The 26,138-nt window shown below is 45.9% G+C and overlaps 1 protein-coding gene across 1 annotated transcript in view; it reads left to right on the forward strand.

The window, feature by feature from the left end:
• Positions 1–16,657: 16,657 nt before the first annotated feature.
• Positions 16,658–26,138, forward strand: part of LOC134989418 (uncharacterized) — a 229,117-nt gene continuing 219,636 nt past the window's right edge. Inside the window, exons 1-6 of the mRNA XM_063950608.1 lie at positions 16,658–16,735; positions 18,160–18,351; positions 19,436–19,559; positions 19,676–19,773; positions 19,936–20,124; positions 20,380–20,500. Of these exons, the coding sequence (XP_063806678.1) occupies positions 16,658–16,735; positions 18,160–18,351; positions 19,436–19,559; positions 19,676–19,773; positions 19,936–20,124; positions 20,380–20,500 (802 nt within the window). The remainder of the gene's footprint in view (positions 16,736–18,159; positions 18,352–19,435; positions 19,560–19,675; positions 19,774–19,935; positions 20,125–20,379; positions 20,501–26,138) is intronic.

A 26,138-nucleotide genomic window follows, 5' to 3' on the forward strand; every position in this document is an offset into this window, starting at 1 on the left:
TGCATTGTGTGTGGGGCATAAATAGGCAGGCCGACCACATCCAGCTCTCACTCTTCAACGGTTCTCATTGCTGAAAATCGGGTGCTGGATGTCCAGGCGCATGCGAACGTTTACCCTTGTGCGTAAGTTTCTCTCCGTAATCATTGTCTTTCTGTGAGCCATTTCTCTCATATATATATCTCTCTCTCTCACTCTCTCTTCTCCTTCTCTCGTATCTCCCATTGACTAGTATTGTATTGTATTAGATCAGCATAGTATTGTATTGTATTTCTTGTATAGTTATTTGGTTAGGAAGTCTCTGTTATATTGTAGTGTATCATTTGTACTGTGATTCTTTTTGAAAGTATAATAGTTATAATACAGATAATAGGCTTTGGACCCTAAACAGTTATCTGTGTATTTTCTCATAGTGTTGTGTTCACTTGAGCGTCGGTGACGCTCAAGCAGCTTTGTAGTTAGTCAGGTTACACAAGGTTGCACTTACACCCTGTATTCACATTAAGGTATTCTGTGTATTTAATTGATAAAAGGTTTAGTCATAAAGGTATAGCGTTGTGAGCGTCTGCGCCGCTGGTGATCTCCTCGTGGTCTCGAGCGTCCGCTACGCCGTAGCGAATCATTACACTAATCATAGCCAACAACGTGCTGTCCTGTGATCTCTGGGCCGTGAGCGAACGTGACGCGTGAGCGTCTCGCCTACGGCTGAGCGATCGTTACGCAACCAGCGTACCCATACGGTACTTCTTAAGTAAACAGCGTACAGTGTTCTTAGACTTCATAAAGGGTTGTTTATACGACAAAGGAATTTAGCATTGTCACAATATATCTAGGCCCCCTAGCTTGAAGCTCCACCAGTACAACGTAGATAGGTCCCTGTTGTGTTTTAATATTTCCAATTACCGAAATCCAGGAAATTGGGAAGTGACGTGGAATAACCAGACAATGACTTTTTCACACAGAGCTGATAGGATTCCTATCGACTCTGAACTTGTACGCAAGATGGCCAACAGTGGAAAGTATTTTCGGTACCAGTATACACATGGAAGCAAGACCATGTGGGTTGGAAAAGTATCAACAGGGTATTGTGCCCATATCATCCAGCCCGATACTTGTACTGAGCAGATGAGAGAACTAGGGATTGGTTTCGTTACATGGAAAGTTTGCAATATGGTGATGTTACATTTTGTCCCCTATGTTCTCCTAGATGAAGCCTATTTCATATGTGGGAGGAAAGCGTACAAGTGGCTTACTCCGAGCTCTGAGGGATTGTGTTATATTGGGAGAGTACTACCAGAGGTCATGACCATAACCCACGACAAAATGAAAGACGTTCACCGCAGCTCATACTCACTATGAACATATCATCAAGAGACACCTCATAGATAGGGCAGAGCACGCAGCCTCTGATTTGATCCATGAAACCACCGGGATTCAGTTCCTCCTCGCATTAGATATCACCCGTACTGCCAGAGGAACTATAAATTATAGGTACATCCATGCGCTAGCGAACTTGATAGACAATATCAACGAGATGTATGATGACACCTTCAGGTATACGGGAAGGGAGTTACAAGCCTACAAGAAGGAACTGATCCAGCACAGGATGGTCCTTAATTATGTTACAGCCATAAACAAAAGAAAAGATTTACGCATATCTATGGCGCTCAAAGGAAAAATAGTACACCTTAAGAATAGCATATATGTATACTCCAAAGAATATAGATAATAATCACCCCTAGAGATTTCCAAAGGAGCAAGGCTTTGAAGTTTATACTTGTTTTTTTCTTTATTTCACCATCCTTGATTGGAACCTACAATATAACGTGACCCCCTCCACACAATATGTGTTTTAGGATAGGCACATACAAAAAAGAAAATAGTGCAATAAAACCCTTTTTAAAGGACGATTTTAATGAATCAAATGCACTTACAAACTGATGTAATTCAAACAGCATATCTCATAACTTCCCATAAGGCACACAGCTTAGCAGTCAATGAGTCGCCGTCAACCAAGGATGGTATACCAAATGTTGTTGGAAATCTGAAAAAATGTGACTACCTCCACATATTACGTGTTTGAGGTTTAGGCACATAAAATAGAAAAAAGAAATAGTGCAATGATCCTTTTTAAAATTATGCAGAATTTAATAACATCAAAGCACTTACAAACGTAATTTAATCAGCATAAAAACATATCCACAGGACATGCAAACCGGCAGAAAACAGCAACCACCCTCAGGTCCAGTCCCAGATGGAAAGATGGGCTGGTAAAGTGATCTCTCAATCCGGATATAGAGGGGTCACTTCCAGGGAGTAGTTACCGTAATCACCGCCAAGTACACATGGAATAATCACATGGAGTAAGAACACTTAACGCATTTCTGACCTGTTTGATCCTTCATCAGAAGTGTAAAGTTCCTCTCCATTGGCATCGTATTTATAGCAAACACATTAAAAACATTAAAAACACCTGTGCACATTTAATGACGCTACCCGGCGTTCACGCGTCCTGCGCATGCGCCGTTAATATCCGGAAATTCATCATGCGTTCCACCTCAAATCCAGAAGTGCGTCTTTGCGTTCCACAGTCCCGGAAGGTGCTCCCCATTATTCACATCATTCTGCACATGCGCCATTCTGTCCTGGAGACTCATTATGGGTTCCACCACCATCAGGAAGTACATCTTTGTGTTACATTCACTCCGAGATTGAGGATCAAAGCTCTTATTCAACGGGTCCATTAAAACAGCATTTTACATATAAATGTCCGCATATGAGTCCCAATAAAAATCCATAAAAAATAAAACAAACAATAAAACAAAAAATTAAAATGTATACATTACATTCATAAATCACAGTAAAGTGCTTGTGAGAAAGTGCTTGTGAGAAAAAAGTGCTTGAAAAAAGAAGATGGTTTGCTAAGTAAGGAAACACTTGAGTTCGAAGTCACCGTTGAGGCCCTTAGGTACAAGTGTCCCCAAACGGTGAATCCACCTCATTTCCATCCTAGACAATCGATCATCTAGATTTCTGTTACGCCATGAAGGTAAAATTTGTTGTATTCCTATAAAATTCCTCAAATGGCATTCATTGGAATAATGAAATCTTTTAAAATGTGCCGAAACCGTATGGGTTTCTAAGCCTTTACGTATATTATATACGTGTTCGGCCATCCTAACTTTCAAGCAACGGGTAGTTTTTCCAACATAAAATAAGCCACAAGCACACTCCAAGATATATAATATTCCTGGAGTGGCAAGTGATGAATTCCCTGATCGGAAAAATTTTACCATTTACACAGAAATTAACTTGTTTACGTTGTTTGTTTTCTACTGATTTACACATCAGACAATCTAACACTTTGAACATGAACAAGTTAGCGTAACTGGGGGCGAACCTGGTGCCCATGGCAGTTCCTATCATTTGAAGGTAAAAAGATCCATCGTAATAAAAGTAATTATTCGAGAGGATGAACTTAATACTGTCAATAATAAAGTGCTTCAGTGCTTCATTCATATCACTCTTGTTTAAAAAAATAAGTGACAGCAGTTATACCCTTCTCTGAATCAATTATCGTAGAGTGTTTTCACGTCTGCACTACAGAGGAAGCTATTCTCTTTCCAATCAATATCACCCAATTTACAGAAGATGTCTCCCGTGTCTTTCAAATAGGCCCTCGTTGTCTGTACAAGAGATTGTAAATATGAGTCTATTAAAGCCGACAAATTACTAGTGAGATTATTACAGCCAGATAGTATTGGCCGGCCAGGAGGGTTTAGGGGATCTTTATGCACTTTCGGAAGTGTATAGATAGTGGGTATAGATGGATTCTTAATATTTAAAAAATCCAATTCTTTTTTTTAAATAATGCCGTCATCGAATGCTTTTGTTGTTAGCTCCTTTAGGGCCTTCTCCATTTTAACCGTGGGATCACATTTTAGTTTTTTGTATGTATTATCCTCATTCAATAATAAATGGATTTTCTTCATATAAGTCTCTTTATTCATTAAAACTACCCCCCCTTATCTGCTGGTTTTATGATTAAGGTTTTATCTTCCTTAAGTGATTTTAAAGCATTAAATTCCTTTTTAGTTAAATTTAAATGTCTGTTCTTTTTTAGTCGAATTTTTCTGTATAACTCTTTCAGCTTCATCACATACTAATTTATTAAAAGAGTCAATACAACTCCCTTTAGCATGTGAAGGATAAAATGTTGAAGGAGGTTTGAATCTATCTCTTTAGGGAAGTGGTTGTGTACATTCTCCCTCTTCTTTTTCCTTCAAATGATAGGAACTGCCATGGGCACCAGGTTCGCCCCCACTTACGCTAACTTGTTCATGGCGTACTGGGAGGAGCATACTATTTGGACTAATGGGACTCTGGTGGCGAACCTGGTGTCCTGGCATCGTTTTATAGACGACATCGTTTTTATATGGAGTGGTGATGAAAGATCTTTAGAAAATTTTTGCACTAATTTGAATTTGAACACCATGTCTATCAATTTAACTTTTAGTATAAGCAGAAAGAAGAAAGAAATAAATGTTTTTTAGCTCTTAGTATTTATATTAAAGAGGGTTCCATTCATACTATGACTTATCGTAAGCCCACAGATTGTAATAATTTTATATAAAGAACCAGCCAACATCACAAAAACTGGTTAGATGATATCCCTTTTGGTCAGTTTTCTAGGATTAAAAAGAATTGCACAGAACCTAGTGTCTGTGAAGTACAATTAGACGATCTGACCAAACGTTTTGAAGTAAAGGGTTATTCCCCAAAGATCTTTACAAAAGCTAGAAATAAAATTGATCAGGTAGAAAGGCAGGATTTATTAAACAACAGAAAAACCATATCTGCTACCAATGATAAGACACAATGGGCATTTATTACACAATATAATACATGCCATAGAGATATGGAACGTATTATTAAAAAGAATTGGAAAATCCTCAAATTGGATACTGTCTTGGGACAACATATACCGGACCAACCATCTTTTGTTTATAGAAAGGCACCCGCTTTAAAGGACCATCTTGTGAAAAGTAGTATAGAACCAGAAACTAGACAAAGTGTTAGAACCAAGGGTTTCCACAAATGTGGAGATTGTCTGATGTGTAAATCAGTAGAAAACAAACAACGTAAACAAGTTAATGTCTGTGTAAATGGTACAATTTTTCCGATCAGGGAATTCATCACTTGCCACTCCAGGAATATAATATATATCTTGGAGTGTGCTTGTGGCTTATTTTATGTCGGAAAAACTACCCATTGCTTGAAAGTTAGGATGGCCGAACACGTATATAATATACGTAAAGGCTTAGAAACCCATACGGTTTCGGCACATTTTAAAAGATTTCATTATTCCAATGAATGCCATTTGAGGAATTTTATAGGAATACAACAAATTTTACCTTCATGGCGTAACAGAAATCTAGATGATCGATTGTCTAGGACGGAAATGAGGTGGATTCACTGTTTGGGGACACTTGTACCTAATGGCCTCAACGGTGACTTCGAACTCAAGTGTTTCCTTACTTAGCAAACCATCTTCTTTTTTCAAGCACTTTTTTCTCACAAGCACTTTCTCACAAGCACTTTATAGTGATTTATGAATATAATGTATACATTTTAATTTTTTGTTTTATTGTTTGTTTTATTTTTTATGGATTTTTATTGGGACTCATATGCGGACATTTATATGTAAAATGCTGTTTTAATGGACCCGTTGAATAAGATCTTTGATCCTCAATCTCGGAGTGAATGTAACACATAGATGTACTGTCTGATGGCGGTGGAACCCATAATGAGTCTCCAGGACAGAATGGCGCATGTGCAGAATGATGTGAATAACGGGGAGCGCCTTCCGAGACTGTTGAATGCAAAGACGCATTTCCGGATTTGAGGTGGAACGCATGATGAATTTCCGGATATTAACGGCGCATGCGCAGGACGCGTGAACGCCGGGTAGCGTCATTAAATGTGCACAGGTGATTTTAATGTTTTTAATGTGTTTGCTATAAATACGATGCCAATGGAGAGGAACTTTACACTTCTGATGAAGGACCAAACAGGTCAGAAATGCGTTAAGTGTTCTTACTCCATGTGATTATTCCACGTGTACTTGGCGGTGATTACGGTAACTACTCCTTGGAAGTGACCCCTCTATATCCGGATTGAGAGATCACTTTACCAGCCTATCTTTCCATCTGGGACTGGACCTGAGGGTGGTTGCTGTTTTCTGCCGGTTTGCATGTCCTGTGGATATGTTTTTTGTCAAGACTAAGGTTTTGTGAACCCGGTGTTAGTGAGGTCTGTGCGGGCGACTGGAGGATTATATGAATACTACCACTGACCTGGTTTGGGACTGTTGTGGACTCTGGGTTTCTTCCGGTGACTGGGAAGAGGAACCGCAGCAGAGATGGCCGAATCTAGGTTCTCCTCATGCAGGATTAGGTCGGCAGACAGGAGGCATGCTGAAGGTCTCCTGAAAGACAGAACTGGAAAGGCACTGATGAATCAGTGAAGAATACCAGGTATAATTGTGCTAAAGGGCACGAGGTGCTTGGAGACACTGAGGTGCTTGCGGACACTGAGGTGCTTGCGGACACTGAGGTGCTTGGGGACACTGAGGTGCTTGGGGACACTAAGGTGCTTGGGGACACTGAGGTGCTTGGAGACACTGGGGTGCGTAGGGGTGCTGAGGCACGGAGGTGCTGGAAGCACGGAGATGCTGAGGCACGGAGGTACTGAGGCACGGAGGTGCTGTGGCACGGAGGTGCTGTGGCACGGAGGTGCTGGAAGCACGGAGGCACTGAGGCACGGAGGTACTGAGGCACGGAGGTACTGATGCACAGAGGTGCTGGAAGCACGGAGGTGCTGAGGCACTGAGGCACGGAGATGCTGAGGCACTGAGGTGCTGAGACACGGAGGTGCTGTGGCACGGAGGTGCTGGAAGCACGGAGGTACTGAGGCACGGAGGTACTGAGGCACGGAGGTACTGAGGCACGGAGGTACTGATGCACGGAGGTGCTGGAAGCACGGAGGTGCTGAGGCACTGAGGCACGGAGATGCTGAGGCACTGAGGTGCTGAGGCACGGAGATGCTGAGTCACGGAGATACTGAGGTGCTGGAAGCACGGAGGTGCTGAGGCACGGAGATGCTGAGGCACGGAGATGCTGAGGCACGGAGATGCTGGAAGCACGGAGATGCTGAGGCACGAGGTACTGAGCCCTGGAGATCCCAACTACAACAGTAGTAAAACTGAAACACGACAGCTGTGGTTTTCAGTGGAGAACACGGAATTCAGTACTGTGCCTTTAAGACGAAACATTGCAGCTGTACCTTTACATTGAGACTCAGGGAAATGGTGAAATCAAATGGCAACACACAAATAAACCAAACGGTAACAAGGGAACAGAGTTTCCACAGGAACTTAGGTACAAAGGTTACCTTTAGGGAGCTCAGCTTAAGACCCACACAAGGCTGTATGTGACACAAGGAACTGGCCCAGATTCCAACTCAGCCTCCTGATTTATACTTCCTGGTCCTTGATGATTGGTGGGCAGGATTAGGTGATGTCACTGTCATGTGACTACTCTAGCCAAGGCTGTGATGTAGAATGAGGCCTAGCAGGCCAAGAGAACACTGAAGCCTGGACTTCTGCAAAACACAGGATGCTTGCTTTTAGATTACTGAATTCAGCCTCACACAGGAGATCACCACAGGTGGAGCTGATTACCTCTCAGGCAGAGAACTCAGGAAAACTCATAGTGCTGACAAGCTGTTTAACTCCGTGAGTGAAAAGACACAGGATCCAGGACAGATGGCAGGGGTAAGTCACCAAATATAAACCTACAGTCAGGATTGTGACAGTATCCCCCTCTTCAAGGGTGGACTCCGGACACCCATCTTGAATCTTAGAGGAACTTGATGAATAACTTGTACACAAAGCTTCTAAAAAGTGGAAACCAGAGGGTCCAGAACAAAACTTAAGCTGGATTCTTTAGAAGTCTTCCTGATCTTCATCTTCAGAACAGGTAGACCATCCATCATAGACAAGACTGGAATTTCCTTCATCCGAAAGGACTGAGGAATAAACTGTAGAAGGTTCCTCTCCTCGTTTTGTAGTGTGAGAAGATTGTGCTTTCGAAGCGAGCACTCCACTGAGGCTTAAATTAAATCTTGTTCTATAACGAGGACTTTTCATACAGAGACCTGTAGAGCTTTTTGGGGATTCTGGAACCTCTTCATGCATGGAAGCATAACAGGAAGGAACAGCACCTCCCAGGAAAGGAGTAGCATCATAAACTGGATCAAATTCAGAGTCTGAGTCCAAGTCTAACGGAAAATACGAATCTCCTTTAGATACACAGTTTGAAAATGACCTAGAAGTGCACTGTAACTTTAAATTCTTTGGCGGAGAACTTAGTATTGAGCTAGGAGAAACTCCTACATGACCAACCTGAATGGTCGGATTCCTACGGAAGGAGATACTTGGACTATCTTTGGCAGGCTTAGAGGATGAAACTGAAGAAAGCTTTGGCTGGACGAGTAGGACTGGATTGGATCCGAGGATACTTGAATTGGCTGGAGCCAAAGGAGACGGACCAGGCTGGTCCTGGAGTATTGCTGGACCGACTGGAACCAGGACGGACTGACCAGGCAGGGCCTGGAGTATTGCTGGACCGGCTGGAACCGGGACGGACTGACCAGGCGGAGCCTGGAGTATTGCTGGACCGGCTGGAACCGGGACGAACTGACCAGGCTGGGCCTGGAGTATTGCTGGACCGGCTGGAACCGGGACGGACTGACCAGGCTGGGCCTGGAGTATTGCTGGACCGGCTGGAACCGGGACGGACTGACCAGGCAGGGCCTGGAGTATTGCTGGACCGGCTGGAACCGGGACGGGCTGAGCCCTTTCTTCACAGGGCTGGGCTGAGGCAAGAGCCCCCACTTCACGGGGCTGGGCTGAGGCAAGAGCCCCCACTCCACGGGGCTGGGCTGAGGCAAGAGCCCCCTCTTCACGGGGCTGGGCTGAGGCAAGAGCCCCCTCTTCACGGGGCTGGGCAGCACTCTGTAGACTCTCTGGCTGGGCAGCACTCTGTAGACTCTCTGGCTGGGCAGCACTCTGTAGACTCTCTGGCTGGGCAGCACTCTGTAGACTCTCTGGCTGGGCAGCACTCTGTAGAATCTCTGGCTGGGCAGCACTCTGTAGAATCTCTGGCTGGGCAGCACTCTGTAGAATCTCTGGCTGGGCAGCACTCTGTAGAATCTCTGGCTGGGCAGCACTCTGTAGAATCTCTAGCTGGGCAGCACCCTGTAGACTCTCTGGGGCTGGGCGCTCTGAACCCCTCACTGGGGCTGGACGCTCTGAAGACGCCCCTCCTGGGGCTGGACGCTCTGAAGACGCCCCTCCTGGGGCTGGACGCTCTGAAGACGCCCCTCCTGGGGCTGTGGACACGGACTCCTCTGTGACTGTAAATGGCTTGAACATTCTTCTCTGGACACCCAACTTGGGATAAGGTCTTTTAACCACCGGACCCCAGTCATAAATTTGAGTCTCTCTCAGAAGAGTAGCCTTCTTGATACCCCCGTCAGCAGCAGAAGGATCGGATACTGTGGATGACTTGTAGACATGAGCACTATGATACTGAGATTTGTCACTATTACCTGGCTTGCGAAGAATGCAGTCTTTAACAAAATGACCAGAATTTCCACAGTAAAGACAGAGATGTAGCTCCTTACGCCGCTGACGTTCAGCTTCAGAGAGCTTGGGCCGTGGATAGCTCTGATGAAAAACTTTCCCTTGCGCAGAGGAAGAGACTCTATTAACTGGTTGGGACAAAACAGGATCAACAACGTTGGTAGTATTCCTGAGGAGATCAGGCATCACAGAGAGAATACTAGGCAAAAGTTCTTGTAACTGTAGTAACATCTGGTAGAAAATCTGCAGTTGGTCAGGAGTCTTAGAGCAGAAGGTCATAGAATCTCTGGAGGACGAATTCCGCTGCAGACACTGTGCCAATCGATGCTGAGTCGACTCCAGACCTTCCAAGCGTCCTGCAATATTGCTTAGGAGGTCATGCGACAGACAAACACTTTCGGCCGGGTCCATGTGGCCAGTTCCTACTGTCAAGACTAAGGTTTTGTGAACCCGGTGTTAGTGAGGTCTGTGCGGGCGACTGGAGGATTATATGAATACTACCACTGACCTGGTTTGGGACTGTTGTGGACTCTGGGTTTCTTCCGGTGACTGGGAAGAGGAACCGCAGCAGAGATGGCCGAATCTAGGTTCTCCTCATGCAGGATTAGGTCGGCAGACAGGAGGCATGCTGAAGGTCTCCTGAAAGACAGAACTGGAAAGGCACTGATGAATCAGTGAAGAATACCAGGTATAATTGTGCTAAAGGGCACGAGGTGCTTGGAGACACTGAGGTGCTTGCGGACACTGAGGTGCTTGCGGACACTGAGGTGCTTGGGGACACTGAGGTGCTTGGAGACACTGAGGTGCTTGGAGACACTGGGGTGCGTAGGGGTGCTGAGGCACGGAGGTGCTGGAAGCACGGAGATGCTGAGGCACGGAGGTACTGAGGCACGGAGGTGCTGTGGCACGGAGGTGCTGTGGCACGGAGGTGCTGTGGCACGGAGGTGCTGGAAGCACGGAGGCACTGAGGCACGGAGGTACTGAGGCACGGAGGTACTGATGCACGGAGGTGCTGGAAGCACGGAGGTGCTGAGGCACTGAGGTGCTGAGACACGGAGGTGCTGTGGCACGGAGGTGCTGGAAGCACGGAGGTACTGAGGCACGGAGGTACTGAGGCACGGAGGTACTGAGGCATGGAGGTACTGATGCACGGAGGTGCTGGAAGCACGGAGGTGCTGAGGCACTGAGGCACGGAGATGCTGAGGCACTGAGGTGCTGAGGCACGGAGATGCTGAGTCACGGAGATACTGAGGTGCTGGAAGCACGGAGGTGCTGAGGCACGGAGATGCTGAGGCACGGAGATGCTGAGGCACGGAGATGCTGGAAGCACGGAGATGCTGAGGCACGAGGTACTGAGCCCTGGAGATCCCAACTACAACAGTAGTAAAACTGAAACACGACAGCTGTGGTTTTCAGTGGAGAACACGGAATTCAGTACTGTGCCTTTAAGACGAAACATTGCAGCTGTACCTTTACATTGAGACTCAGGGAAATGGTGAAATCAAATGGCAACACACAAATAAACCAAACGGTAACAAGGGAACAGAGTTTCCACAGGAACTTAGGTACAAAGGTTACCTTTAGGGAGCTCAGCTTAAGACCCACACAAGGCTGTATGTGACACAAGGAACTGGCCCAGATTCCAACTCAGCCTCCTGATTTATACTTCCTGGTCCTTGATGATTGGTGGGCAGGATTAGGTGATGTCACTGTCATGTGACTACTCTAGCCAAGGCTGTGATGTAGAATGAGGCCTAGCAGGCCAAGAGAACACTGAAGCCTGGACTTCTGCAAAACACAGGATGCTTGCTTTTAGATTACTGAATTCAGCCTCACACAGGAGATCACCACAGGTGGAGCTGATTACCTCTCAGGCAGAGAACTCAGGAAAACTCATAGTGCTGACAAGCTGTTTAACTCCGTGAGTGAAAAGACACAGGATCCAGGACAGATGGCAGGGGTAAGTCACCAAATATAAACCTACAGTCAGGATTGTGACATTTTTATGCTGATTAAATTACGTTTGTTTGTAAGTGCTTTGATGTTATTAAATCCTGCATAATTTTAAAAAGGATCATTGCACTATTTCTTTTTTCTATTTTATGTGCCTAAACCTCAAACACATAATATGTGGTGGTAGTCACATTTTTTCAGATTTCCAACAACATTTGGTATACCATCCTTGGTTGACGGCGACTCATTGACTGCTAAACTGTATGTCTTATGGGAAGTTATGAGATATGCTGTTTGAATTACATCAGTTTGTAAGTGCATTTGATTCATTAAAATTGTCCTTTAAAAGGGTTTTATTGCACTATTTTCTTTTTTGTATGTGCCTATCCTAAAACACATATTGTGTGGAGGGGGTCACGTTATATTGTAGGTTCCAATCAAGGACGGTGAAATAAAGAAAAAAACAAGTATAAACTTCAAAGCCTTGCTCCTTTGGAAATCTCTAGGGGTGATTATTATCTATATTCTTTGGAGTATACATATATGCTATTCTTAAGGTGTACTATTTTTCCTTTGAGCGCCATAGATATGCGTAAATCTTTTCTTTTGTCTATTTTATAGTGTTTTTTGAATGTACACTATTACGCTATTTTTGGCTGCACCTCTGGTTTGATTGCGCACTATTTTCTCACCATCTATTATCACTATGTTACAGCCGTGACAGGTGGGTACTGTGTTACCCTGGCAACTCAGTATGGCATGAAGTGTTGTACGTATATCACAAATAGCACTGACGACCTCATGGAGATCATCGATCAGAATATGGATGAGATCTTACAGTTGAAGTGGGAGTTCAGGAGGAAGCACAGTCTTACCTTAGCGACTGTGGGTATTGAACTGACTGGCTGGGTCTCATGGTTGAACCCACGCAATTGGTTCTCAGGGTTAGGAGAGTGGGCACAAAATGTTATTATGAGTGTGGGGAAGTTTCTCCTTTGTATCCTGGGAGTCATCATAATTGTTGGTCTTATAATTAGGTGTGTTCGAATTCTAATGCGGTGTAAGCACAGCACAAATTTGATGAGTCTAAGGAGCGAGGGCGCTGTTACAGCAGATTTAATTGATGACCACTCAATAGAAACTGTGTTATGATAAGGATTGCAAATTAATTTCATGGCCTGTTTCTTTCACCCGTTTTTCTCTGTCTCCCCCTCTGCCCAGATACAGCCAACTGGAAAAGACGTCAACCCTACCAAAAATATTCATATGAATGTATTTTTTATATGTGTGTCTTCTATTCATCTCTGCAACCTGCAGTTAATGGCACACATAGTCGACAGGTGTTATACACATATAGTAGCATTCACATATGTTCCCCCTCCATGTATCATCAACTAAATGTGCTCCCCATTTGTTGGAATAAGAAGCCGAAAAGAGCTCAGTAGTGTTTGTTTGCCCATTTACAGACCCTTATTACGGGATGAGAAGGATTTAATGTATACTTCGCAATACCTCAAAGCTTATTTAGAACATATACGGCACGATGATACATGCCCCGCCAACATTGATTCATACATACATGCTTTTTACTATCCCACTAGGTCATACATTTCCCACCTACAACTCTCCCCCGATCATCCAAACTTGTATATATTGTGTATATAATATTTTCTGTTGAGTAGTAAAGTGTGGCAGTAATTGATGACTGCCAAAGGGTGGACTGTCGAAGGCGAAAATATTTAAGTACACACATCACGTACAAACTACACACAGATGGCCTCCATGCGTGTACTTGTTCTGCCGCGTGTGCGCATATTCACAATTTGCGTATGGGCGCTCCCGCAGTCCTGTGTATTAGCGTGTGGTATGAGTATTTATGGTAGTATTTGTAATCGCATGGAAAAGCCATAAAATCACATTACATATTTAATCCAAATAGTGCACAATTGGCCTCATTCCGAGTTGTTTGCTCGTTGTCGATTTTCGCTATATTGCGATTAGTCGCTTACTGCGCATGCGCAAGGTTCGCAGAGTGCATGCACTTAGTCATTTTACTCAAAAGTTAGGTATTTTACTCACAGCATTACGAGGATTTTTCATCGTTCTGGTGATCGTACTGTGATTGACAGGAAGTGGGTGTATCTGGGCGGAAACTTGCCTTTTTTGTGGGTGTGTGCGAAAAAACGCTGGCGTTTCTGGGAAAAACGCGGGAGTGTCTGAAGAAACGGGGGAGTGTCTGGGCGAACGCTGGATGTGTTTGTGACGTCAAACCAGGAACGAAACTGACTGAACTGATTGCAATGTAGGAGTAAGTCTGGAGCTACTCAGAAACTGCTAAGAAATTTCTATTCACAATTCTGCTAATCTTTCGTTCGCAATTCTGCTATGCTAAGATACACTCCGAGAGGGCGGCAGCTTAGCGTGTGCAATGCTGCTAAAAGCAGCTAGCGAGCGAACAACTCGGAATGAGGGCCAATGTACACATAGTCTCCCTGCACCACACCAGTGAGTTACACTGGTTTAAATGGTATAAGAACAAAGGGATTCACCTTTACAGGATACACCTGGACCAGACATCGCCCACGTATTCAAACTGACCTATGACCTCTCCTGTACTGTAAATGACCATCCCCGTGTCCAATGGACAAAGAGATTACAGTTCCCATTGTGTTAGGTTTTGGACAAATGTATAAATAAGCCAGCTGCAAGCCAGGTCACTCTCACAATCTCTAAAGGTCATCTACCTTAATGACTGAGGACCGGACCGGGAAGCGCAGGCGAAACCAAACGTATGTACCATTGACTGTAGCCAATTTCGTATTTTATTGTATTGTTATTATTGTAACCCCCTGCTAGTAAAGAACCGTTGGTGGGTCAGATCCCAACATAGTCTTTGAAATACAAATTGGTGTTGTGTCTCTCTTTCCCTGCTAGTGTTATATAAGTGTAATCTAGTCACACGTGTAGCTGCAAAGTGCTCACGGTGTGTCTTTGTGTGTGTACGCACCGCGTGTACTTTGTATGACCATCGCGGCATTTGTATGCAAAGTGCGTACACGGCATGGGGTTTGTACATTAACTGTGTAAAAAGTACGTAGGCTAAGGATTGATTACAGCGGCCGCAGTGACTCCATTTTAAAGTGTATTGAATGTATTTTGAAAGTGTTGCTTTTAGTCCTGTAAGTAAATCAACATTTACAGAGGAGTGACTGACACTGTGAAGGGGGACGTGTCTGGTATTGGGTGGGAGGAATGACTGACACTGTGAGGGGGGGCATGTCTGGTACCGGGTGGGAGGAGTGACTGAAACTGTGAGGGGGGTATGTCTGAGATTGGGTGGGAGGAGTGACTTACACTGTGAGGGGGGCGTGACTGGCATCGGGTGGCAGGAGTGACTTACACTGTGAGGGGGGCGTGACTGGTACCGGGTGGGAGGAGTGACTGACACTGTGAGGGGCAGCGTGACTGGTATCGGGTGGGCGGAGTGACTTACACTGTGAGGGGCAGCGTGACTGGTACTAGGTGGGAGGAGTGACTTATACTGTGAGGGGGCATGTCTGGTATCGGGTGGGAGGAGTGACTTACACTGTGAGGGGGGGGCGTGACTGGTACCGGTTGGGAGGAGCGACTTACACTGTGAGGGGGGCATTTCTGGTATCAGGTGGGAGGAGTAACTGACACTGTGAGGGGGCGTGTCTGGTACCGGGTGCGAGGAGTGACTTACACTGTGAGGGGGGCATGTCTGGTATTGGGTGGGAGGAGTGACTGACACTGTGAGGGGGGCATGACTGGTACAGGGTGGGAGGAGTGACTGACACTGTGAGGGGGCATGACTGGTACCGGGTGGGAGAAGTGACTTACACTGTGAGGGGGGCATGTCTGGTATTGGGTGGGAGGAGTGACTGACACTGTGAGGGGGGCTTGTATGGTACCGGGTGGGAGGAGTGACTTACACTGTGAGAGGGGCATGTCTGGTATTGGGTGGGAGGAGTGACTGACACTGTGAGGGGGGCGTGACTGGTACCAGGTGGGAGGAGTGACTGATGCTGTGAGGGAGGTGTGACTGGTCTCAGGTGGGAGGAGTGACTGACACTGTGAGGGGGTGTGACTGGTACTGTGAGGGGGGGGTGTCTGGTATCGGGTGGGAGGAGTGACTGACACATTGAGGGGGGTGTAACTTGTACTGGGTGGGAGGAGTGACTGACACTGTGAGAGGGAGCGTGACTGGTACCGGTTGGGAAACATGACTGATACCAGCTTATCCCCAGCAGTTTATTTGGGCATATTTCCTTTCCCCAGATGTAGAAAGTGAAAGGCTTCCCCTGACAGAATCCTGCAGCCCCCATAGTTAGCAGTGCGGTCTATGCAGTGTGGGGGACATTTTGGAGAATCTGGGAGGAAATAACACTGGGGATAACAAATTCCAGTCTGTGCAGCTGTAACATATTTCATCTGGAACAACCTACACAAAATATAAGTGTCGGCAGAGTCTGATTGGCTCACTGGTGAGTTGCCGGGATCCGCTGCCAGTCTGTGTATGCCGGGACAATGTTTAGAGGCACCGCGTTCGCTGCACTTGCACCTATTGTCTGCATCATTGTCTGGTTGTGACATCAGTGATGATGACTGTATTTGTGGGAGCCGGTACAGAGAGCCGGACACAGACTGGTAGCGGATCCCAGCAATATCCCGTTGAGCCAGACCTGCTCTGGTCTTGGAGGTTTGAAACTGTTTGGCGAAAAACCTCTTGTTTAAGCCTGAAGCAGTGCAGCATCGTATGGCTAAGCAGGTTTATGAAGCTGGATCAGGGGAACTTCTGAGAAACGCTGACCATGTCTCTGTGGCTTGAGTTACATATGAGGAATTAATTGTCACTCAGTGTACTCTGTAATGTTATTATACTAATAATTATATTTATTCCTAGACTGCTGTGCAGTGAGGACCGAGAGGAAATCACAGGAGGGTGATACCTGTCCTGTATAAATCACTGAGTGACTGAGGATGGACAAGGAGAGGAGTGCTGTGACTGAGAGGATATTACATCTCACCCTGGAGATCATTTACCTGCTGACTGGGGAGGTGAGGGGATCTGGGAGTGTCACAGTGACATCACTTTTATCTATAGTAATAATACAGGGACATGACTGGGGAGGTGAGGGGATCTGGGAGTGTCACAGTGACATCACTTTTATCTATAGTAATAATACAGGGACATGACTGGGGAGGTGAGGGGATCTGGGAGTGTCACAGTGACATCACTTATATCTATAGTAATAATAGAGGGACATGACTGGGGAGGTGAGGGGATCTGGGATTGTCACAGTGACATCACTTATATCTATAGTAATAATACAGGGACATGACTGGGGAGGTGAGGGGATCTGGGAGTGTCACAGTGACATCACTTATATCTATAGTAATAATACAGGAACATGACTGGCGAGGTAAGGGGCTCTGGGGGTGTCACAGTGACATTACTTATATCTATAGTAATTTAGGCACATAACTGGATAGGTGAAGGGATCTGGGAGCGTCACACTGACATCACTTATATCTTTAGTAATAATACAGGGACATGACTGGGGAGTTGAGGGGATCTGGGAGTGTCATGGTGACATCACTTATATCTATAGTAATAATACAGGGACATGACTGGGGAGGTGAGGGGGTTCTGTCAGTGAGTGACATCACATATCTATAGTAATAATACAGAGACATGACTGGGGAGGTGAGCTATGGGAGTATTACTGTGGTATCACTTATATCTATAGTAATAATACAGAGACATGACTGAGGTGGTGAGGGGATCTGGCAGTGAGTGACATCACATATGTATAGTAATAAAACAGAGACATGACTGGGGAGGTGAGGGCAACACATATACATGTATACTTTTATATACTTATAAAAGTGATGTATCGTTACAGTAGATGTAGTGCTACATCATGTCTTTAATTTTGCCTTTCAAAAATTAAAATATGCCCTCCTTCCTCATCCAGCACCGTGCACCTAGGGTGAACACTACTACTTGCCATATGTTTGCAGTGGTGTATATGTGTTATTGCGGCCTATTGATAGTATTTGGAGATCCTGTAATGTCAAAATTACCTCTTGCACCCAGGATTGAGCTGGTACATACTGTATGCATGCTGCTCTAACATGCAGATCTATAGGGGCGGTGCAGCCACAGGGATCCGGCTGACTGAATATATGCGGAAATCTGCAGCTATTTCCAAGCATGAAATGCGTCCACAAATGCAGCCACTTTGTGTGGACTCTGTGTCAGGCACAATATGTTGTGTTTTCATTCACTGAAAGGAAGATGTCAGGAAAGGTGTTATATACTCTCCACCTTCCTGTATACAGGGGGTGGGTACAGGTAAGGTAAGCATTGTGTCTGTAGTCTGCACCCTTATTGTATATTATGCACAGTATCTACTAGGAAAGCACAGCTCCATGCTGGTGGGGTTGAGCTCTTTATTGACGTTTCCCCCAATATACAGGGTTACACAGTAGTGAAGAAGAAATCCAGTGACTGTGTGACACCCAGCAGCTGTCCCCGTGTGTCAGGAGGACTGAGCAGGACCCACAGCCCAATCACGGTGCCTCAACCTCACTCACTGATACATGAGAGGCACAATGTGCTGAAGATCCTGGATCTCACTAACAAGATCATTCAGCTGCTTGCTGGAGAGGTGACTGCTGGAGAGGTGACTGCTGGGAATGGGACATTATATAGTAACACCAGGGAATGTGTCAGGGTGATGACTGGAGAGGTGACGGCTGGGAATGGGACATTATACAGTAACACCAGGGGATGTGTCTGGGTGGTGACTGGAGAGGTGACTGCTGGGAATGTGACATTATACAGTAACACCGGGGGACGTGTCAGGGTGATGACTGGAGAGGTGACTGCTGGGAATGAGACATTATACAGTAACACCAGGGGACGTGTCTGGGTGATGACTGGAGAGGTGACTGCTGGGAACGGGACATTATACAGTAACACCAGGGGACGTGTCTGGGTGATGACTGGAGAGGTGACTGCTGGGAACGGGACATTATACAGTAACACCGGGGGATGTGTCTGGGTGATGACTGGAGAGGTGACTGCTGGGAATGGGACATTATACAGTAACACCGGGGGATGTGTCAGGGTGATGACTGGAGAGGTGACTGCTGGGAATGAGACATTATACAGTAACACCAGGGGACGTGTCTGGGTGATGACTGGAGAGGTGACTGCTGGGAACGGGACATTATACAGTAACACCAGGGGACGTGTCTGGGTGATGACTGGAGAGGTGACTGCTGGGAACGGGACATTATACAGTAACACCAGGGGATGTGTCTGTGTGATGACTGGAGAGGTGACTGCTGGGAACGGGACATTATACAGTAACACCAGGGGATGTGTCTGGGTGATGACTGGAGAGGTGACTGCTGGGAACGGGACATTATACAGTAACACCAGGGGATGTGTCTGGGTGATGACTGGAGAGGTGACTGCTGGGAACGGGACATTATACAGTTACACCAGGGGATGTGTCTGGGTGATGACTGGAGAGGTGCCTGCTGGGAATGGGGCATTATACAGTAACACCGGGGGATGTGTCTGGGTGATGACTGGAGAGGTGACTGCTGGGAATGGGGCATTATACAGTAATACCAGGGGATGTGTCTGGGTGATGACTGGAGAGGTGACTGCTGGGAATGGGGTATTATACAGTAACACCAGGGGATGTGTCTGGGCGATGACTGTATCATTGTGTGTGTCAGGTTCCTATAAGGTGTCAGGATGGTGCCGTCTGTTTCTCCATGGAGGAGGGGGAGTATATAGAGGAACACAGGGGTCTGTACAAGGACGTGATCATAGAGAATCATCGGCCCCTCACATCACTGGGTAAGAGGAGACTGTCATTTATTGTACAGGGGAGAGCAGGTATGGGGTCCCCCTATATACACATCATCTGATAATCAATATATACAATGTGCTCAGTCACTGTGTGTCTCTTACAGATGGACCCAGTAACAGAGATACCCCAGAGAGATGTCCCCATCCTCTGTATTCCCAGGATTGTAGACAGGAGAATCACAGGATCCCACAGGAGGATCAGGTAGGTGGGATATAGGGTCTCAACAAAATACCCCAGTATCTGTCACTTATATGATCTGTAGAGAAGCTGTGTGTCTCTTATATTCTGATTTTATATAGTTTAATCTCAGTGTAATTTATTATTGTATGTTGCATTTACGGGGACGATCTGACTGATATTAAGACAGAAGATATAGAGGAAGAAGAAGAGATAGATGTGACTGATAATAACGCAGAAAATATGGAGGAAGAAGAAGAGATAGATGTGACTGGTAATAACGCAGAAGATATAGAGGAAGAAGAAGAGATAGATGTGACTGATAATGCAGAAGATACAGAGGAAGAAGAAGAGATAGATGTGACTGATAATAAGGCAAAAGATATAGAGGAAGAAGAAGAGACGTATGTGACTGATAATAACGCAGAAGATATAGAGGAAGAAGAAGAGACGTATGTGACTGATAATAAGGCAGAAGATACAGAGGAAGAAGAAGAGATAGATGTGACTGATAATAAGGCAGAAGATACAGAGGAAGAAGAACAGACGTATGTGACTGATAATAATGCAGAAGATATAGAGGAAGAAGAAGAGACGTATGTGACTGATAATAACGCAGAAGATACAGAGGAAGAAGAAGAGATAGATGTGACTGATAATAAGGCAGAAGATACAGAGGGAGAAGAACAGACGTATGTGAGAGGTAATCAGAAGTGTATGGAGGAGGAAATCCCTACAGGTAACAGCACAGGTGAGTAATAAACACTTATTACAAAAGAGTCATGTTCTCCTTGCTCAGTCACTGTAATAATCTGTCAGTATAATCTAATGAGGGAAATGCATCTGCCGAGAGTGGGAGTCAGGAGACATCTGGGTCAGATATTGGTTCAGGTTCCATCATCTCCTATTATACTCCTGCTCTTCCCCTCACATCATGTCACTGTGTGTTACCAGCCCAGAGATCTGACCAGTCTCCTCCCTGCACTCTCTGGTGATTCCCATACATCAGTACGAGGGAGGTTGCCACAGTGATTCCATCACTAATGGTAATAATATATGTATAGGTTGCACTTAGGATGTATCATCATTATCAGTTGCATATGAGACAAACTGTGTACTGGCCCTACAGCTGCCTATTATATTACATGTAAAGTGATGCAGGTTATGGGTGTGTGATGTGGAGTGTAGCTGTAAGGTCACAGGGTGTGTGATAGTACATCTCTCCTGATACTATAACTCAGGGATTTCTTAGATCATAGGGAAGTTGCTGTAGTGAGGGGGGAATTATCTTACTGGCCAGAAAAATGATTTAGCCTTAGGAAGCTATTGGAGACGTCTGACACTGCGAGTGAACGCTTCTCATGAGCAGCCGCCGCTGCCCTGGAGAAACCTAGTGTTCATTCTAGCACTCTGCAACTTTCAAAAACCATCCAGTTCCTCTTACCTGTCTGGGGTGTCGCTCTCTGCTATGGTGCTTCTAGCACACCCCGGTCTGTATCTCAACACTGAGAGACCAGAGTGTGGTAGAAGCACCACAGCAGAGAGAGACACCCCAGGCAGATAAAGAGGAACTGCACGGGTTTTCAAAAGGTGCAGGGTGCTAGAATGAACGCTAGAATCCCACACACTCTACACCTTACACCCATCCTGTACTATAATGGTGACATCCAGATAATTCACTGTATTGCTATCAATGCAGTAAGTAAACTTAACAGGAGATTCCGAGGAATTGTGTGTCTAATGGCAGTTATAACTCCTGATTGTTACCACTCCAAAATAATAAATCATCTATGAAGCGGGTGTGAAACACAACTTTACTGTAGGCTCATTCCTATGACAAAATGTTATCCTTAATGTCCGATATAAAGCAATTAGTGAAATTGGGGGCCACATTTGACCCCATGGCATATCCCCATCGCTGTAGAAAAAAACACATCATTAAACATGAAATAGTTACATTTAAATGTTACTTCTAAACTATTAAAAAAATATAAAATATATTGGCCATTATAAAGTGCATTGTCTGTCACCATAGTTCTAACAGCTCTCAGACTAGAGTCGTGTGGTAAACTCTTAACGTCAATGGTACATAAAATGCACCCAGTATGTGTGTGTGTGTGTGTGTGTGTGTGTGTGTGTGTGTGTGTGTGTATATGTATATATATATATGTGTGTGTATGTATATGTATATATATATGTGTATGTATGTATGTATATGTATATATATGTGTATGTATGTATATGTATATATATGTGCATGTATGTATATGTATATATATGTGTATGTATGTATGTATGTATGTATGTGTATATATATATATATATACATACACACATTGGTCGAAGTGGGACGGTATACGGCGGTATGGTATGCCGCCACTTCTTCACTGACCCGAAAATGAAAAAGAGTGTGTATCTGCTTGGTGCCCAGCGACTGTGTAGAGCACTGTACTAGCTCACACCCGCTCACCGCCGCCAGCCGCTCACCCGCAACAAATGGTGGACAGAGGACCTCACCGCACCAAAGGCCTCCTTATCACCGCCGCTTCCCATGGGTGCCTCCACCGATCACAGTCAGGTAATGTTGCCCTGCTGTCACCCTCTCTCTGTTGTTACTGTCCCTATTGTCACTCTCTCTCTCCCTGCTGTCACTGTCGTCACTCTCTCCCTGCCATCACTCTCTCTCTCTACCTGTCGTCACTCTCTCTCTCTCTCTCTCTCTCTCTCCCTGTCGTCACTCTCTGTCTCTCCGTCATCACTCTCTCTCTCTCTCTCCCTGTCGTCACACGTCACTCTCTCTCTCCCTGTCGTTACTCTCTCTCTCTCCCTGTCGTTACTCTCTCTCTCACTGTCCCTGCTGTCACTCTGGCTGTCCCTGCTGTCACAATTTCAGCTCATTCAGTGTGCTATAATGTGAATTTCGGCTCATTCAGTGTGCTATAATGTGAATTTCGGCTCATTCAGTGTGCTATAATGTGAATTTCGGCTCGTACCGTGTGCTATAATGTGAATTTCGTCTCGTACCGTGCTCTATAATGTGAATTTCGTCTCGTACCGTGTGCTATAATGTGAAAGGGGCACCAGTACTAGATAGTATAAGTGTTTCTACTACACTGGACATGCCCCCTTTTGGGTGACCACGCCCCCTTTTCTGGAGAGCGCGCATCTTCGGCGCGCACATAATTGCGTCCTTGACTTTTCCATACCCCCACTTCAAAATTTCCACTTTGACCACTGTGTATATATATATATATATATATATATTTCTCTAACGTCCTAGAGGATGCTGGGGACTCCGTAAGGACCATGGGGATAGACGGGCTCCGCAGGAGACATGGGCACTTTAAGCACTGGCTCCTCCCTCTATGCCCCTCCTCCAGACCTCAGTTTGATACTGTGCCCAGAGGAGCTGGGTGCATTTCAGAGACTCTCCTGAGTTTCCTGTTAGAAAGTATTTTGTTAGGTTTTTTATTTTCAGGGAACCTGCTGGCAGCAGACTCCCTGCATCGAGGGACTGAGGAGAGAGAAACAGACCCACTTCTCTGAGTTTCAGGGCTCTGTTTCTTAGGCTACTGGACACCATTAGCTCCAGAGGGATCGGTACGCAGGTCTCACCCTCGCCGTCCGTCCCGGAGCCGCGCCGCCGTCCTCCTCACAGAGCCGGAAGAAAGAAGCCGGGTGAGTATGTGAGGAAAAGATCATCACAGGCGGCAGAAGACTTCAGATTCTTCACGGAGGTAACGCACAGCACTGCAGCTGTGCGCCATTGCTCCCATTTACCCACACACTCTGGTCACTGTCAGGGTGCAGGGCGCAGGGGGGGGGGGCGCCCTGGGCAGCAATTTAAGACTCCTATATGGCATATAAGTGTATATACATGTACAGCTGGACATTGTACATGTATATAGAGAGCCCCCGCCATGATTTGAAATATTTCGAGCGGGACAGAAGCCCGCCGCCGAGGGGGCGGGGCTTCTCCCTCAGCACTCACCAGCACCATCTTTTCTCCACAGCTCCGCTGAGAGGAAGCTCCCCGGACTCTTCCCTGTTTGACACACGGTGAAAGAGGGTTTTTAAGAAGAGGGGAGGCACATATTTGGCAAAATATATATTACAAGCGCTACTAGGTAAACACACTGTGTTTTTCCTGGCTCATATAGCGCTGGGGTGTGTGCTGGCATATTCTCTCTCTGCCTCTCCAAAGGGCCTGGTGGGGAACCTGTCTTCAGAAGGGCTTCCCTGTGTGTGTGTGAGGTGTGTCGGTACGCGTGTGTCGACATGTCTGAGATTGAAGGCTCATCTAAGGACGAGGGGGAGTGTATGAATGCTAGGTCTTCGTCAGCAGCGCCGACACCTGACTGGATGGATATGTGGAATGTTTTGAGTGCAAATGTTAATTTACTGCACAAAAGTTTAGACAAAGCTGAAGCTGGGTTACAGTCAGGGAGTCAACCCATGCCTGTCCCAAAGTCACCTGGACCTTCGGGGTCTCAGAAGCGCCCACTATCCCACATAGCTGACACAGATACCAACACGGACTCAGACTCCAGTGTCGACTATGATGATACAAAATTGCAGCCAAGGGTGGCAAAATGTATTCGATATATGATTATCGCTATAAAAGATGTTTTGCATATCACAGAGGAACCCCCTGTCTCTGACACGAGGGTGCACATGTTTAAGGTAAAGAAACCAGAGGTCACCTTTCCTTCCTCACATGAGCTGAATGATTTATGCGAAAAAGCGTGGGAAACTCCAGACAAAAAACCGCAGATTCCCAAAAGGATTCTTGTAGCGTATCCTTTCCCGTCACAGGACAGAATACGGTGGAAATCCTCCCCTAGGGTGGACAAAGCTTTAACGCGCTTATCAAAAAAAATAGCGCTTCCATCCCAAGATACAGCTACCCTCAAGGATCCTGCTGACCGCAAGCAGGAGGTTACCTTGAAGTCCATTTACACACATTCGGGTACGTTACTCAGACCGGCTATTGCGTCGGCCTGGGTTTGTAGTGCTGTAGCAGCATGGACCGATTCCTTATCAGCTGATATTGATACCCTGGATAAGGATACCATTTTAATGACCCTAGGGCATATAAAGGATGCTGTCCTATATATGAGAGATGCTCAAAGAGACATTAGTTTACTGGGTTCCAGAATAAACGCTATGTCTATTTCTGCTAGGCGTGGCTTATGGACCCGGCAGTGGACAGGTGATGCCGACTCCAAGAGGCATATGGAGTTGTTGCTTTACAAAGGTGAGGAATTGTTCGGAGAGGGCCTTTCGGATCTCGTCTCCACGGCTACGGCAGGTAAATCAAATTTTTTGCCATATATTCCCTCACAACCGAAGAAAGCGCCTCATTATCAAATGCAGTCCTTTCGTCCCAATAAAAGCAAGAGAGCACGTGGTTCGTCCTTTCTTGCCAGAGGTAAGGGCAGAGGGAAAAAGCTGCACACCACAGCTAGTTCCCAGGAACAGAAGTCCTCCCCGGCCTCTGCTAAATCCACCGCATGACGCTGGGGCTCCCCTGAGGGAGTCAGCTCCTGTGGGGGCATGTCTTCGACTGTTCAGCCACGTCTGGGTCCACTCACAGGTGGATCCATGGGCAATAGAAATTGTTTCCCAGGGTTACAAGCTAGAATTCGAAGAAGTGCCCCCTCGCCGATTTTTCAAATCGACCCTACCGGAACAACCCCTGGAAAGGGAGATAGTTTTACAGGCAATTCACAAATTGTGTCTGCAACAAGTGGTGGTAGAGGTTCCCCTGCTTCAAAGAGGGCAGGGGTACTACTCGACTCTGTTTGTGGTTCCAAAACCGGACGGTTCGGTCAGACCCATTTTGGATTTAAAATCCCTGAACCTTTACTTAAAACGGTTCAAGTTCAAGATGGAATCGCTCAGGGCGGTCATCGCCAGCCTAGAAGGGGGAGATTTTTTGGTATCTCTGGACATAAAGGATGCATACCTGCATATCCCCATATATCCTCCTCATCAGGCGTACCTAAGATTTGCGGTACAGGATTGTCATTACCAATTTCAGACGTTGCCGTTTGGGCTTTCCACGGCCCCAAGAATTTTCACCAAGGTAATGGCGGAAATGATGGTGCTCCTGCGCAAGCAGGGTGTTACAATTATCCCGTACTTGGACGATCTCCTCATAAAAGCGAGATCAAGGGAGAAGTTGCTGAGCAGCGTGTCACTTTCACTGAATGTGTTACAGTGACACGGCTGGATTCTCAATATTCCAAAGTCGCAGCTGAATCCTACAACTCGGCTACCCTTCTTGGGCATGATTCTGGACACGGACCAGAAAAGGGTTTTTCTTCCGACGGAAAAAGCACAGGAACTCATGACTCTAGTCATGAACTTGTTGAAACCAAATCAAG

The sequence above is a fragment of the Pseudophryne corroboree genome, chromosome 2, assembly GCF_028390025.1.
Source record: "Pseudophryne corroboree isolate aPseCor3 chromosome 2, aPseCor3.hap2, whole genome shotgun sequence".
Taxonomy (NCBI): Eukaryota; Metazoa; Chordata; class Amphibia; order Anura; family Myobatrachidae; genus Pseudophryne; species Pseudophryne corroboree.